Here is a 14622-nt window from a genome sequence, read left to right on the forward strand (position 1 = left end):
GCATACAACTTTCTTTGCGCGCCAAATCCATAAATCCCGGTCAGGAAGTCCCACACGCACATTTGGCAAAAATGTGCCCTATGACCCTCTCCATCCAAATTCCCACACTACCCCCTCTTCTCCAAGCAAACTTCCGTCGTGAATATCAAGAAATCAAAACTAGAACAGAGACGCTCAAGTCTCGCCCACCAACTTTCATTGACGGTCAGTTGTTCAACTGCAGCCAAAGAGATCATGTGATCATAATGATACATTGTTTCCGGTCAAAAAAGTAATATCGTTCACTATGGACAGTTGGGTGCTATTTCCAAAACTGATAGTTCTATTTTTTTTAATCCAGTTTAGTAGTGCATTGGAAACGAGGACGTTCAACGTTACGGACCATGCGGTGACATCCTCAGGCTACGAAATAGGTAGAGGTACCACTTTTGTAATCAATATCACTTAAATTGAATTTTTAGAAGCCAGGAAAGAAAAAGGGGAACAAAACATGATGAGTAGAATCCTCCCTTTGATGATCATACCTTTTATGGTATCAACCGCGATAATTCCCATGATGTTGGTATCGTTGAAAGTCATGCTTTTGAAAAGCGCATTTATTGGAAAATTGGCTGTTCTTCTCCTACTAATCAATATGTTTAGAAGGCAATCGTCCGGAGGAGGCGTATACAGCCATAATGTTCATGTCAAAGACATGTCGATGGCTCATTACGGATACAGTGGAGACGATGAGTACGGAGCTTACATCAGTCGACGACGACGAAATGTATTTTTGTAGATATTTTACAAAATCTGTGTAAAAAGATTGTTTTCTTGGAAAACGTGTACAGTGGTGCAGTACCTGCAGCGTGTAAATAAAGATATTTATTGAAATTGAAATTTTTTTTAGTACCGAGGGTACTTACAGAAGTAAACACGAAAGTAGAACTTTCCATTCACTGAACTTTTGCCATGGTTTCGGTATCACCTTCACGCGCCAAACAATTTCGGCACAATTAAAACTCTAATTAATTCTAAATAATTCTAATTATTTAGTTAAGAAAAATATTTTTTAAGTACTATTTTTCTTTACCTCAGGTTAAAAAAATAATTGAAACAACCTCATTTTTTAATACCTTTTAATGAGGATATTAAATTTCCGTTCCAATAGATACGTAGCTATTTTCTTTTTAAATTGATAATTTTTTGTATTGTTTCACTTTTTTCTATTTTTATCTTAATAAAGCCATTAGTATGTACTTTTAGCTTAAATTTAACTGTTATTTTCGTTGAACTATATTTATGAATTTATGACAGTTATGTGTGTAACTAGGTCAAAAAGTAGACTATAATTGGATAAGTTACTTTACATAATTAATACAACATATGTGGGTACGCGTATTTATGCATATTTTTTAGAAATTAAAGACTATTTTCAGAATTATTTATTAAAAGAGTCATTTATTTTTATGTGTCAGTGATTGAGAGCAAACGAAACGACTAATTACATTGTTGATTTTTTTAATTTAAAGGAAACAAAAAGATAGGAGAAAATTAGAAACATAATTACTTAGAAAATAAAAAGTAAAAGCTGAAAAGCTGTATCCTGGTTGAAGTTTTTTTTCTAATTTCAACATCAACATCTCCACTAGTGAGAGTCAAACTTTTAATGATGATTTTCGAACATGTTATAAAGAAATATTTCTATCACTCATTTTATTTGTCTAATAAGTTAAATTATCACTTGTTGTATAATAAAAAAAAAGTTGTATGCATATAAAGAGTGATCTAATGTGTCTATATTGATAAAACGACGTGTATCATTCAATTTCCGGTGTTAAAATTTTGTAATTTTATACAGTTGGTAAATTTTATCAGAAGCTGTAACACCTGAAATCTCATTGTTTTACTGTCAAAATTGCTAAAATTACAAAATTTGACTGAAAAAAATCAACCATTTTTGTTCACTTAAACTAAAAATTTGTAAAAACTAAATTTCCGGTCCTAAAATTTTGTAATTTTGTACAGTTGGTAAACGTTGACAGAAGCTGTAATACTTAAAATAAGAATGTTTTACTGTCCAAATTGCAAATTTTGTAGAATTTTGCAAAAAATGATCACACATTCAGACCTACAAATCATAAAAAAATGTAAAAATTCAATTTTCAGTGCTAAAATTGTGTAATTTTGTACAATTAGTAGAAGAAGTTGTAATACCTGAAATCTTATTTCTATCGCAATTGCTGAAGTATTAAAATTTTATAGAAAAAAATTCAAACATTTTAGTCCACTAAAAAATTAAAATTAAAAAAAAATTAATTTTTAATAATCTAATTTTGTACATTTTGTACGTTTTCAAAAGCTGAAATATATAAAATCTTATTGTTTTACTGTTAAAACTGCTACAGTTACAGAAAATAAGATCAAACATTTGAGTCAACCGAAAATTAAAAATTTGTAAAAATTCAATTTTCGGTGCTAAAATTTTGTAATTTTGTACACTTACTTAAACTTGTCAGGACTTGTAATATCTGAAATCTCATTGTTTTTCTGTCAAATTTGATAACGTTACAAAATTTTACTGAGAAAGATACTTAAAACAATTTAGTCCACTTGTAAACATTCAATTTTCGGTGCTAAATTTTGTAATTTTGTACAGTTGTTGATAAACCTTGTTAGAAGCTGTAATGCCCGAAATTGATTGTTATACTGTCAAAATTGCTAAAGTTACTAAATTTGACGAAAAAAAAACAAAGATTTTAGTGCATTAAAAAATAAAAATTTGTAAAAATTTAATTTTTAGTGCTATTTTTTTTAATTTTGTACAATTAACTTTGTCAGAAGCTGTAATGCCCGAAATTTCATCGTTTTACGGTTAAAATTGCTAGTTTTTTTTTTACATTTTACAGAAAAAGATCACACACTTTAGCCCACAAAAAAATAAAACTTTGTTACAGAAAATAAGATCAAACATTTGAGTCTACCAAAAAATAAAAATTTGTAAAAATTTAATTTCCGGTGCCAAAATTTTGTATAGTTTTATCTTGCTTGGAGCTGTAGTACTTGAAATCTCATTGTTTTACTGTCAAAATTGGTAAAATTATACAATTTTACAAAAAAAATAAAAAAATTTAGTGTGCCAAAAACTAAAATTTGTAAAAATTGAATTTCATGTGCTAACATTTTGTAATTTCATACATTTGGTAAACTTGTCAAAAGCTGTTTTACAATAAATTTCATAGTTTTTATGTCAAAATTGCTACAGTTACAGAATTTTATAAAAATAAAACAAACATTTTAGTTTACCAAGAAAAACTCTAATAATTTGATTTCCGATGCTAAAATTTTGTATAGTTAGTAGATCTTGTCAGAGACTACATTTCAGATTGGCAGGTCAAATAGTTTATCGTCGCGATCAAAAAACCAAAAATTCGAAATATTTCTTTGTTTGGATCTTTTTTTTTAATCGACTATCAAATTTTGGAAATATGAGAGCGGATTCTAAAAAAGTAAAGCGCAAAAAAAAATCGATGGCAAACACAGCATCCTTTTTCTATTGCAGTGTTTTAAAAATTTTGAAACGTTAAATCCAAATGTTTAAGACTTACAATTCAATAAAATCAGAAATCAATGAATAAACACCAATCAATTTTAACTGACTCAACTAAATTTTAAAAAGAATTAAGTCATTTTGAGAGTATAAACCGATAAAAGTCTAGACTCTTAAAGTCTAAAAGTAAATTTAAAAGTTTAATAGTTTTTAAAAACATGGAAGTTAACAACCTAGACAAGTAGGTTTATAGTTTTTCATAAACTAGAAGAAGCGTGTAGTTCTTGTGGCTTCACTTTAATGTAACTTTAAATTAACTTGCAAACTCAAAATTTTTTAGTTTCTTTTTGAGACTTTCAACTAATCAAACAATTTTCGCCTGTTTTAACTTATTCTTTGTTTAAACTCTTACAAACCCTTAAAACTTAACTCTCAGTTCCATAAATTGCTGAAATTTTGTGTGGTTTAACTTTTCCGTTTTTTTTAATTTATGTGTCACTGCTAGTTATTTAAGAACTCAAAAAGTTTTGAGACGAAAAAAACATAAAATTGGGTTTTCGTCAAATTTACATGTGAAAACAATTTTTAAATTTGAGAATTAAAACTTAAGCTCCAATAAAACTAGCAGTTAAGCTCAATTTTTGGCTGGAGCTCAAGTTTGATTGAGTTATCCCTACGATTTTATGTACTCTAACTCCCAAATTGATTCAACTTCTCAATTAACTCTTCCAAATTAGAGTTGTTTAAACCTTTAATGTTATTAAAAAAAAAACATGAAATTTCAGTCATGAAAAAACTGGGGGGTCTTCCACACCCTACATTGTCAACAACTTTATAGACTGAGAAACCAAGTAAGTGACTAATAAACTAATAAATACGTGCGTTGACAGGTACATTTTCTATTCGAGCAAACCGGAAGAAATAACCATAAATAACCATTAAAATTTACAAGAGCTGTATACTTTTATTGAATTAATAAATACAGGCCAACAAGCAATATCACAGATTGTTACATGTCATCACAGATCTATCAATGATCGTGTGAGATATAATTGACAGTATGACTTGAGAAACTGTCTCTATTCTTCAACGAGTTTCTCAAAAGAAGAACCAGTCCAAACAAAATGGCGAGTTTACCAAAAAACATGCTCTTCATCAACGTGAATTTGAGAGACATCAGCATCATTGGAAGAGTTGTCACTTGCATCATGAAGGGCATCACTAGCATTGGGATGATCATCATCATTAAATCTTGTTGTTGTTTCTTGCGCGCCTCTAAAACTGCCATCAAACACGATCGATTTATAAACTACAACTTACCTGAACTCGTCAATTTTAGTTTATTTCCATCATTAACTAGAACACTACTTTTAACTATCACGACACAACAAAAAAGTAGAATTAAACACCTAAAAAATTTTTTCGCTGCCTCCATATTTGGAAATTTACCTAACGCATTTTAAGAGCGAGATGTGATCAGTGAAAGACTTTATAATAAAATGATTCCATCGAGTGGTTTCTTGTTTCGCCTGAATTCCTGTTCTGGTTTACAGACTGCAGTAGTGGACGCAGGAGAATATTTTAATGCTATTAAGTATGTAAAGTGTAACAGCTTGGATAAGTAGTTCAACAGTGTTTTAAAAACCTTAAGGTTCAATTATCTCGTTTGTGAAACGTCAAATTAAAAAAAAAAGATTGAAATCGTAATGATAAGAAGAGAGGGACCAGTTGGTTCAACATAACCGGAATTTTAAGGTCGCGGTTTTTCACAAAAAAATCGGAACAGTTTAGTTCTTAGTCTACTTTTTTTAAATTTCACTTGTCGTCTTTTCATTTTTTCAAGAATTTGGTTAATTAATTATTGAATTAACAAATTGTAAGATGACTTTTTTTATTTTTTATACGTGTAGGTACTTATTTACTGTAGTAAAATACAAAATTAAAAATTGAATTTTTTTTTTCAAAGTTTCAAATGGAGGAAAGAACCAAAATTTTTGAAAACTTGTTTTAAAGGTTCGTAATTTATAAGTTAAAACTATAAAATTTGGCATCTTAAGAGTGTTTATTGACTAGGCTAATATTCAGAATTTTAGGACATGAAATTTGAATTTTTGAAATTCAATTTTATTTTTTTTTAATTCAATTTCCTGTGCTAAATTTTTATTTCTGTACAGTTAATAAACAGTAACGCATTGCTTTACTGCCAAAAATGCTAATTTTACAGAATTTTACAGAAAAATATTTTTAGTCCATCAAAAAATAAAAATTTGTAAAAATTAAATTAATATAAAATGAATTCTTTTATGGGTTATTATATATTTCAGAATTTAGAAACATTCTCATTTTATTTCCCAAATATCCAAATCTTAGATTTAACGTCAGATATTTAAAAATAAAGATTTCTTGACCCTGGTTACAAAAATTGAAAATGGACTTAAGCAACTTAACGACTTAAGCCGACAACATTCAATTTCATAAAATTTCCTAATTAGAAGTACGAAATTTATCAACTGCACCACCTTTGAAGTGTTTATTAACTGTGCTAAATTTTAAGTAACAAGAAAATTCTTCATTTTCAAAAAAAAATTTTGATTTAAAACAAAGCAAAAATTTCCAAAATTTCTTATTAGATTCCATCAATGCAATGCTGAATCAATAAAGTTTTGAACAGCTGACTAGTGGTATAAGGCGTTTTTTAAATGTGCTTTAAATTACAAAAAAAACCCAAAAATTTCTAAAATTTTTGACTCATGAGACTCATTTCGTAAATTTTATGTTAGAACAATGAGATTTGACATGACCATGCTAAATTTCAAACTTTTTAAACAAAAAAGTTTTTGAAAAAACGATTTAAAATTTTTGTAAATTTAGCGTCAATTTTCCAAAATCTCTAAAATTTATTATTAAAATTGTAATCCAATAATCCATTCAACCAGCAAATTAAAATCGAACTATAAGATTATACATCAAAAACGATAAGTTTTATTTGAAGAGGCTTTTTTTTTAATATTCAAATTTTGGAATCAACAAAAATTTTCTGAAATGTTTTGCAATTCAACCAATTAGGCAATTGTAGAAAGCCTGTACCAACTAGAAAGTGCTTATTACACTGGGCAACAAATCCAAAATAATTTTTTGTGCCATAAGTAATCATTTCAAGTTGATCTAAGTTTGCTTAATACAGTTATGATAACAAAAATTCCAAATTAGTAACGGTTTTTGGAATAATAAAAAAACAAAATTTCATTTATCAGTGGTAAATGTATGCCACCAAAAAAGTTTTATAGGCAATTGGTCTTTTTTTAGACTTTGTCGCTTATGATGAATGTCTTAATCGCGAATGGACAAGCAGCAAGAAGTCTGCTCAATCTCAATTGGTCAATGTTTTATTTCCGGGTTTTATTGCATTTTGCTTAAGCCAAAATTTTGTTTTGTAAACACAAAAAACTACAACATTTTTACTAGTGTCATTACAGTTTAATGAAAAATGTTTGTATTCTATAGTATCTAGATATAAAAAAAACAACTTCGCTATCTTAAATTTCAGTTTTATTTTTCTCAAAAACTGTAACCAATTAAAACTTTTTATGGTAATTTTTGTATTTGGCCAACCTTAATTAGTGAGATTTGGTATACCACACTTATGGCACAAAATGCTTGTCGACCAGTGTTATTATTAATAAATTAATCTTCTATTTATTAAAATATTTAAAGAATTTAATTCTGTGCTTATGTTATTCGAAATATTTATCACGAAAGTCAAAACAAAATTGTAAACTCCATTAAATTGTTAAGTTTGATTTATTAAAAATATTTCCATATTCAGAAAATGTCCCCCATTTTCCAAAGCAATGTAGAAAATTTGATTCAATTGCATAATTATGATTTCCATCAAAATATTTCTTATTTTAAGACAACCTTGCTAATTCCGGTTACTTATGCGAATTCTGTAAATTCACTAAAAAATTCGAGAAAATTTGAAAAACCATAGCAGAATTATAAATAAAAATTAACAAAAAGAAATTGAGTAAAATAATAGAAAGAACGTGCAATGACATACCAAAGCATGACACATTACTATTACTAGGAGACCTGAATGCTAAAATAAGAAAGGAAAGTTCGATAGCCAACTTGAACAATAAATCAACAAACAATAATAACCAAAGAAGTGAAGCTGAAATTGTTTATCAGCAAGTTCAAACATGCGAAAGAATAAGATTTTGATCATCTGTTTAATAAAAGTGAAAATAAACATGAATGTGACAAGAAAATCGAAAAAAGCTAGCTTAAATAATTAAATAATAATAAACACACAATATAAATGAACAATATAATAGAACAATAAAAGACGCTCACACTTAAAAATAGAAGTTGTAATAAATAAAAATATGAATAAGATTATTTCCTATTGGCTAATCAATAAAATAAAATTAATTAAAAAATTATATTAATTCCAATTTCATTCAATCTAAGTAAGTTTAAAAAAATCTCTGTTTTCCCACAATTGGCTAGTTACCTGAAAACCGCGTTAATTTAACAAAAAAAAGTGCTACATTACACACTAACTAACAACATCCTAATGACCTATTACATACAATAACTTTTCTCTTGTTTACTCAAATTGGCTAAACCACGACACGGTGTCATGTTACACTTACTCCTATTAAGAATTGTTTCCCAGACACAAAACACGTAAAGACTAGTTCCAAGAACTGGGTAGGTAAAAGCAATACCCTCATTCTTCAAGAGTAATCCCTTTAAATCCATCCGGTGGTCAAACAAATGCGAGAAAATTACTCAAAGAACCGAATTTGAAATTTCATAGAAATGGAACAGGTTCGACTATTGGCACCATAAAGTTTATTACAGGATGAAACTTGAACAGGTACTGTGGGAAATACGTGTTGTAAATTATGTAGGAGATAATTTGGGGCGTTAAATGGTAAATGGTGATGGTGTCGCTGTGAAGAATCAGTTTGTTTTAACTGTATTGTTGAGGATTGTTTGCATAGAGAGAACGGTGCATTATTATCGGCGGCATCTCTTTGATTGACTGCTAGAAGTGTGCAATGATTTAACTGTTAGATGACAAGTCGTCACCGAAAAAATGCGAATTTCGAATTTAGATTTAAACAAATTGATATGAACATCCTGTGATCCATTAAATTGCGATTGAGAGTTAGTGTCGGAAAAAAATGTCATGTCGTAACTTAATCGCAGCACGTTTGAAAACTATTTGACTATTTCTCCAGCAAGCCGACACACGTTCAAATTTCATGGCCTACATAGATCAAATGATATAAAACAGTTAAAGAAATCGAGTGTCTTAAAAAAATGACAAATAAAAATTCTAAAAGTAATTCTTTGAGTTGACATTTTAATTGTCATTTTAATTTCTAAGTAACACGCTTTTGAGCAAAAGAGTGTGAAAAAGTGACATAGAAGTGCATAAAAGTAATTGTTACTTTGACACCATTGAAATAATTTATAGATTTTTGTCAGATTTCACTCATTTTCATGCCGATTTCTGGAATTCCAATCGATGAATTTGCGTAAAAACTGTTCTTGATTGAATTCGCACCTCAAGACCGTGCGGAAATCCTGTCAATTGCATTTTGCTACGATTGTAGAAAAAATTTCGTTTGCTACTCGTGCGAAATGGGTGGTATGCACACGGCCTCGTTGGACAGACCACATCTAGTGCGTAAAAAAGTGCCATTTTGCAACTATTTTAAACAGTTAGTATAAAATTGTAACAATTTAGAAAAAAATAAACAGAAAATTCTGAAAATTTATGTATATTTTGTGAGGATCTTTTAATATTCGTTGGAATTTCCTAAAGTTCTTGCGGTTTTCTTAGAACCTTTTTTGAATCCTACAGAATTTTCTACAATTTTTGTAGATTGTCTAAGAAATTCTTTACCATTTTCCGCAGGTTTTTACCATTTTCTGGAAATTCTATAGAATTCTAAAAAATCTGATTTTTTATGTAAATCATCTTGTTCAATTGAAAGATACTATGTAAACCTCTAACAGGTTTTCTAGAATTCGCATAAATTTTTCGAGACTATAGGATTTTATGAAAGTTATGGGATTCTGAGATTCTTTTGGATCCTTTGATTTTGCTAAGAGTTTCTACAGTTCTTCACTTTCTAGAGTCCTTTGTTAGACTCCAAAATTCTCAAGAATTCTGTTCATAAATCTCTCGACATTTTGTAAAATTCTCTATAATTCTATGAATTCTATGAAAAAAATAATGCTGTAGAATTTATATGGGAATTCTATAGATCGCACTGCGGAATTCTATTAAATTCTAATTGTATTTTTAAGATTTTCAAAGATTCTATGACATTTTCATTTGATTTATCAAAGATTGCTGGCGATTATATTTAACCTTCAAGTAAAATTAAATTATTAGGAATTTTGTGAATTTTTTTTAGTATTCTCTTTGCAGATGTGTTAAATTTTTACCCATTCTTGCCGGTTCTAGAGACTATTTTAGAATCCTATGAGATCTCCTGGTAATTTTTCTTAGTTGTGTGAGATTATCTGGGTACTTATGTCAAGAAATTCTTTATGATTTAGTGATTTTCGGCGATTTATAGGATTCTCTAGAATTCTAATAGGATTTCCTCTTGAATTTTTTGAATTATTACACGTAATTTTTTAGATTTCTAACGACATTATTTCGGATTCAATACTATCTTGCAGAAAAATGCCTTGCTGTTCTGACTTTCTTACGCCTTTTGTGTTTTTTAGGATGTTTTTAAATTTTCTGAAAATCTATGAAATTGCCTGCCAGTTTCTATGTCATTCTCTAGGATTCTGTTGGATTTTCTCTCGAATTTGCGAAATCCTTGGAGATTGTGTAAACTAAATTTTTTGAGTTTATACAGGGTGATGAAAAAAGGCGCCCATGAGTGTCCTAAGCAACTAATGTTTAGAGCTTTACAATGTTGCAACATTAAAAAAATTTCTACAAAGCCAAGAAATGGTACTTGTAAAACTTAAATAAACTTGGTTTAAAGCACTTTTTGTCCTTTTTTGATACAGAATATTTTGAAATGTGAGGTCTAACAATGAAATTGTTATAAAAAGTTTATCCAAATAGAGTTTGATCGTTTATAAAAAAAAGCTTCTATCTGAGTTAAAAAGCACAAACGTTTTGGTTTTCAATTTTGGGCTCAGGAAAGAATTAGCTGCAACATGATAAGTAGCATGGGCGCCTTTTTATCATCAGCCTGTATAGGATTATTGAGGAATTATTTGTTGAATTTCCTAAAAGTCTTGCTATTCTTTAATAACCTCTAGAATTCTGCAACATTTCTCTAACGTTCTGTGAAATTTTGATGATTTCTTGTTAATTCCATCTCTTTTTTTAAAATGCTATGGGACCCCCGAAGTTCTTTGTAATTCTTTAAGATCATCTTTGTCGTGGATTTTCATATAACAATTGCCTTATTTATAATAAAGTTGTTTCAGTGCTGAAGAACTTAAAAATTAGCATTTGTTCATTAATTAATTTTTCTGCTGTTTATACTTTTTTCTACTTTTATTTTTTTTTTCGTTTTTTTTTGTTCTTTTTTTGTTGTCATTAAGAAATTTGTATACATTATTATGTCATAGGGTCAAAACCTTGATCAGATTTAGTGCCTTTTGGTCCTGTTTGTGGTAAAAGTTTTTTCAGAATATTATTTATTTTTTTTTATCTATAAAATTTGTGTTAGTGTTTGGATTGTATTTAGTAGTAGTTTTTGTTGAATTTCGTAGAATTTTCTGACATTTTTGCTGTCGTGATTCTTTAATATTCATTTTTTAGGAACCCTAAGATAATTTTTTCCTAAATTCTAAAATTTGATTTTTACAATCCTCGGAGTTCTGTGAAAAATTCTTTGAGATTTCCTGTCCGTTTTAGTAATGATTTTAATAGTCATGAAAAATGTGACGTAAGTTTCTATAAATTTTATCTCCCGCAAAACTTTTAATAATAAAATCTAACGATCTTATCAATTTCCTAATTATCTCCAAATTAGGTATCTTGCAATTAATTATCCTTAATTATTACCCACGATGAAAACCCGCTATTCCTTACCGCTTAAACCCAAAGACAATAAATCCCACCGTCTGAAAATCCGTTACTTCGTATAATAGATTTTCCTTGAACATATCTCAAAGCTTTCACTCTGTTAACATTGTCCATTTTCAGATTTTTCTCAATATGCTATACACGAATACACGCGCCCATAAGTAGGTGAAATTTTATTGGTCACACTGACCTCTGACCGGTGATAAATTATGGCCAAAATATTCAATCGCAGTTACAAGACTGACACATTGAAAAACCTATAAACTGTTGACATGTTTTATAACAGACTTAAGAAAATGAACCATGCGGATCCTTGAAGACTTTGTTGGTGGCCGCCGAGGATTATGCGCGCAAATCCTATTTCTTGAGATTTTGGTAATCCTGTTAAGAGTTTTAGGATTATGTTGGCAGGTTATGAAAACAGTCTGCTTCATTGAGAAATGCGGCGCTTTGGAACTTTGAATATGAATGGCTGCTAAGCTCTCCGAGCAATATACTGGGTGTATTTAAAATAGTTACTTTGTAGCGAGGAAAGCTTTAATTGATGACAGAATCGACAAATACGAGGCGTATCTATCTATCTATTCCATCTAACTAATTTATAATGTTGTTTTAGTAAATTTTTAATTATTTGATTATTTTTATTATATTATTATTTAATTAATATTTTAATTATTTAATTACGATTTTAAAAAATCCTAAAAACACAGAAAAATCTTCCACTTAATCCCAAATAATCCTTCAAAAAACCACAAAATCCAGAAAAATTTAAAGAAATAAATCGCAGGAAATTTTCGGGAGTTGCAGAAAATTTTACACAATTAGAGTGAAAACCCCAAAGAATCCTTCAAAATCTCATAAAATTTCAAATAATTTCAGCGAAAATCCCACTAAATCCTAGGGAAATCCAACATTTAAAAAATTGAAATTTTATAAAATACAATTTTTTTAACGCAAAGATCCTAGAGAAACATATTATTTTTAAAAGATTTAGAATTTAACGGACTTCTAAATTTTTTAATGGAATTTTCCAGAAAGACTCGTAAAATTATTAACCTGCTTAGATAAATCAAATTAATATAAAATCAGAAAATTCTACAAAATAGAACAGAATCTGCAATTCTGCAAAAATTCTGTACAATTTTTAACAACCGCAGATCTCCTAGAGTTGTAGAAAATCTTACAGTGTTCTAAAAGTTCTCATAAAATTCCCGAAAAATAGCAATAACTTATGCAAAAATGCAAAGAATCTCCCACAGAATTTCTGAGAATTGCAGAAAGCCTTATAAAATTTTAGAAAAAATTCGCAAAATTGTAGAGATTATTATAGAATTCTTAAAAAACGCAACAAGTTTTGTCATGATCCTAAACAATTACAAAATACTCTGAGCTTCCCACAGAATTAGATAATCAAAATTCATAAAAATCCCATAGAATTCGTACTGATTTCCGGAAATTCTATAGAATAGCACAAAATAGAAATTATAATGAGAATCAATATCAATCGCAAAAGATGCAAGAGAGATTCCCATTAGAATCCTAGATAATAACATAGAACTCTCAAAGATCTGAAAAATCACATAAAATCAGAAAATCATATAGAATTTTTCACAAACTCCTAAAAAAGCACAACGTACTCGGAAAAATTCTACAGAATCGTGAGAAATCACCTATACAGGGTCCGGCAACACTTGTGTCCACCCCCAAAATCGTCTTTAATTTTTAAGATAAAATTTTGAAAATTTGCATACGCTCACAGTTGAAAAGCGCTAGAAACTGACGCGAAAATTTGTTTTTTATTACCGATAGTTTTGGCGTCGCGACGCCTTAAAAATGTAATTTTTACTTAATTGTGAGGGTTTGTGATTTCAACCCCTAATTTATTTTTTTTTCAATATCAATATGTTAAAAATATCTCAGTTGTTACTTTAAATTCAATGCAAATTGTCTTCAAAATTTGAGAAAAAAATGCTGCTTTATCAAGTTAGTTTGCAATTTCATTACGTCAAAGTTGTGAAGTACGTTTACACCCATCGGTCAGCATCTTGTGTCACAAGACATCTATCTTTTGACTCGCTTTAGTTTGTAACAAAAGTCTTACTTGGTGAAATTGTGGCTTTGTCGATGTTAATTTACGATTTCTGGTGTCCATAAAGTGCAACATGCCCGTGTTAATCAAAATTAACCTTTATAAGAGTGAATGAAGTGACTTGTGAAATTTTGGTGTAAACGTAGTTTGCAACTGCGTGTCATAATTTTGAAAACTAACTTGATAAAACAGTGTTTTTTTCACAAATTTTAAACACAATTTGCATTAGATTTGAAATAAAAACTCAGATATTTGTATCACAGTTATGTTGAAAAAAAATTGAATTCGCAAATGTTTCCGCAAAAACTCAAAAATCGCTAAAAATTATACTTCTTAGGCGTCGTAACGCCATCCAAACCGTGATAAAAAATCAAATTTTGCATCAGCTTCTAGAGCTTGGTCAACTATAAGCGTAGGCAAATTTTCAAAATTGTAACTTTAAAATTAAAGACGATTTTGGGGGTGGACACAAGTGTTGCCGGACCCTGTATAAAACCATTCAACTCTAGAAAATTCTGAATATCAAGAATCCTAAAGATTGCTGATAAGTCACAAGGAATTCTAGCAAATAATGAAAAAATATATAAATATATAAATATAATATAAATATAATAAAATAAATATATAAATATATCAAATTTCCTGCAGGTACCTAATTCTTTTAATAATTTCAATTTTTTTTAGAATTTCGCACAGAATCTTTCACAAAATTACAAATATTCCCACAGTAGGTAATTCACAGAATCCTGCAGAATCTCAAAATGATTCTCACAAAATCTTCTAGGATTGCAGAGAATCAAAAAGAACTAAAGATAAATTGGCACAGTATCTTAAAATATCTTATAGAATCATTAAACAACTACAAAATTCATAGAAATGTTCTTAGAATGTCAGAAAATTTCAATCAGAATCCCACAA

At 29.1% G+C, this 14622-nt stretch overlaps 1 protein-coding gene across 1 annotated transcript; it reads left to right on the forward strand.

Annotated features, from left to right (window-relative positions):
- Positions 1-203: 203 nt before the first annotated feature.
- Osi22 (Osiris 22) lies at positions 204-845 on the forward strand. The gene is made up of 2 exons (XM_088034769.1): positions 204-413; positions 462-845. The coding sequence occupies exons 1-2, from the start codon at positions 287-289 to the stop codon at positions 776-778; spliced, it is 444 nt and encodes a 147-aa protein (XP_087890895.1). The 5' UTR covers positions 204-286; the 3' UTR covers positions 779-845.
- Positions 846-14622: the final 13777 nt, after the last annotated feature.

The sequence above is a fragment of the Gnatocerus cornutus genome, chromosome 4 (genome assembly GCF_029298725.1).
Source record: "Gnatocerus cornutus isolate USDA-ARS CGAHR chromosome 4, icGnaCorn1.1, whole genome shotgun sequence".
Taxonomy (NCBI): Eukaryota; Metazoa; Arthropoda; class Insecta; order Coleoptera; family Tenebrionidae; genus Gnatocerus; species Gnatocerus cornutus.

Excerpts from the sequence above, each read along its gene's own strand:
- Osi22 (XM_088034769.1), top strand. The coding sequence starts at position 287 with ATGGACAGTTGGGTGCTATTTCCAAAACTGATAGTTCTATTTTTTTTA. Across the intron at positions 414-461 it reads ATCCTCAGGCTACGAAATAG|AAGCCAGGAAAGAAAAAGGG; the intron begins GTAGAGGTACCA and ends TTGAATTTTTAG.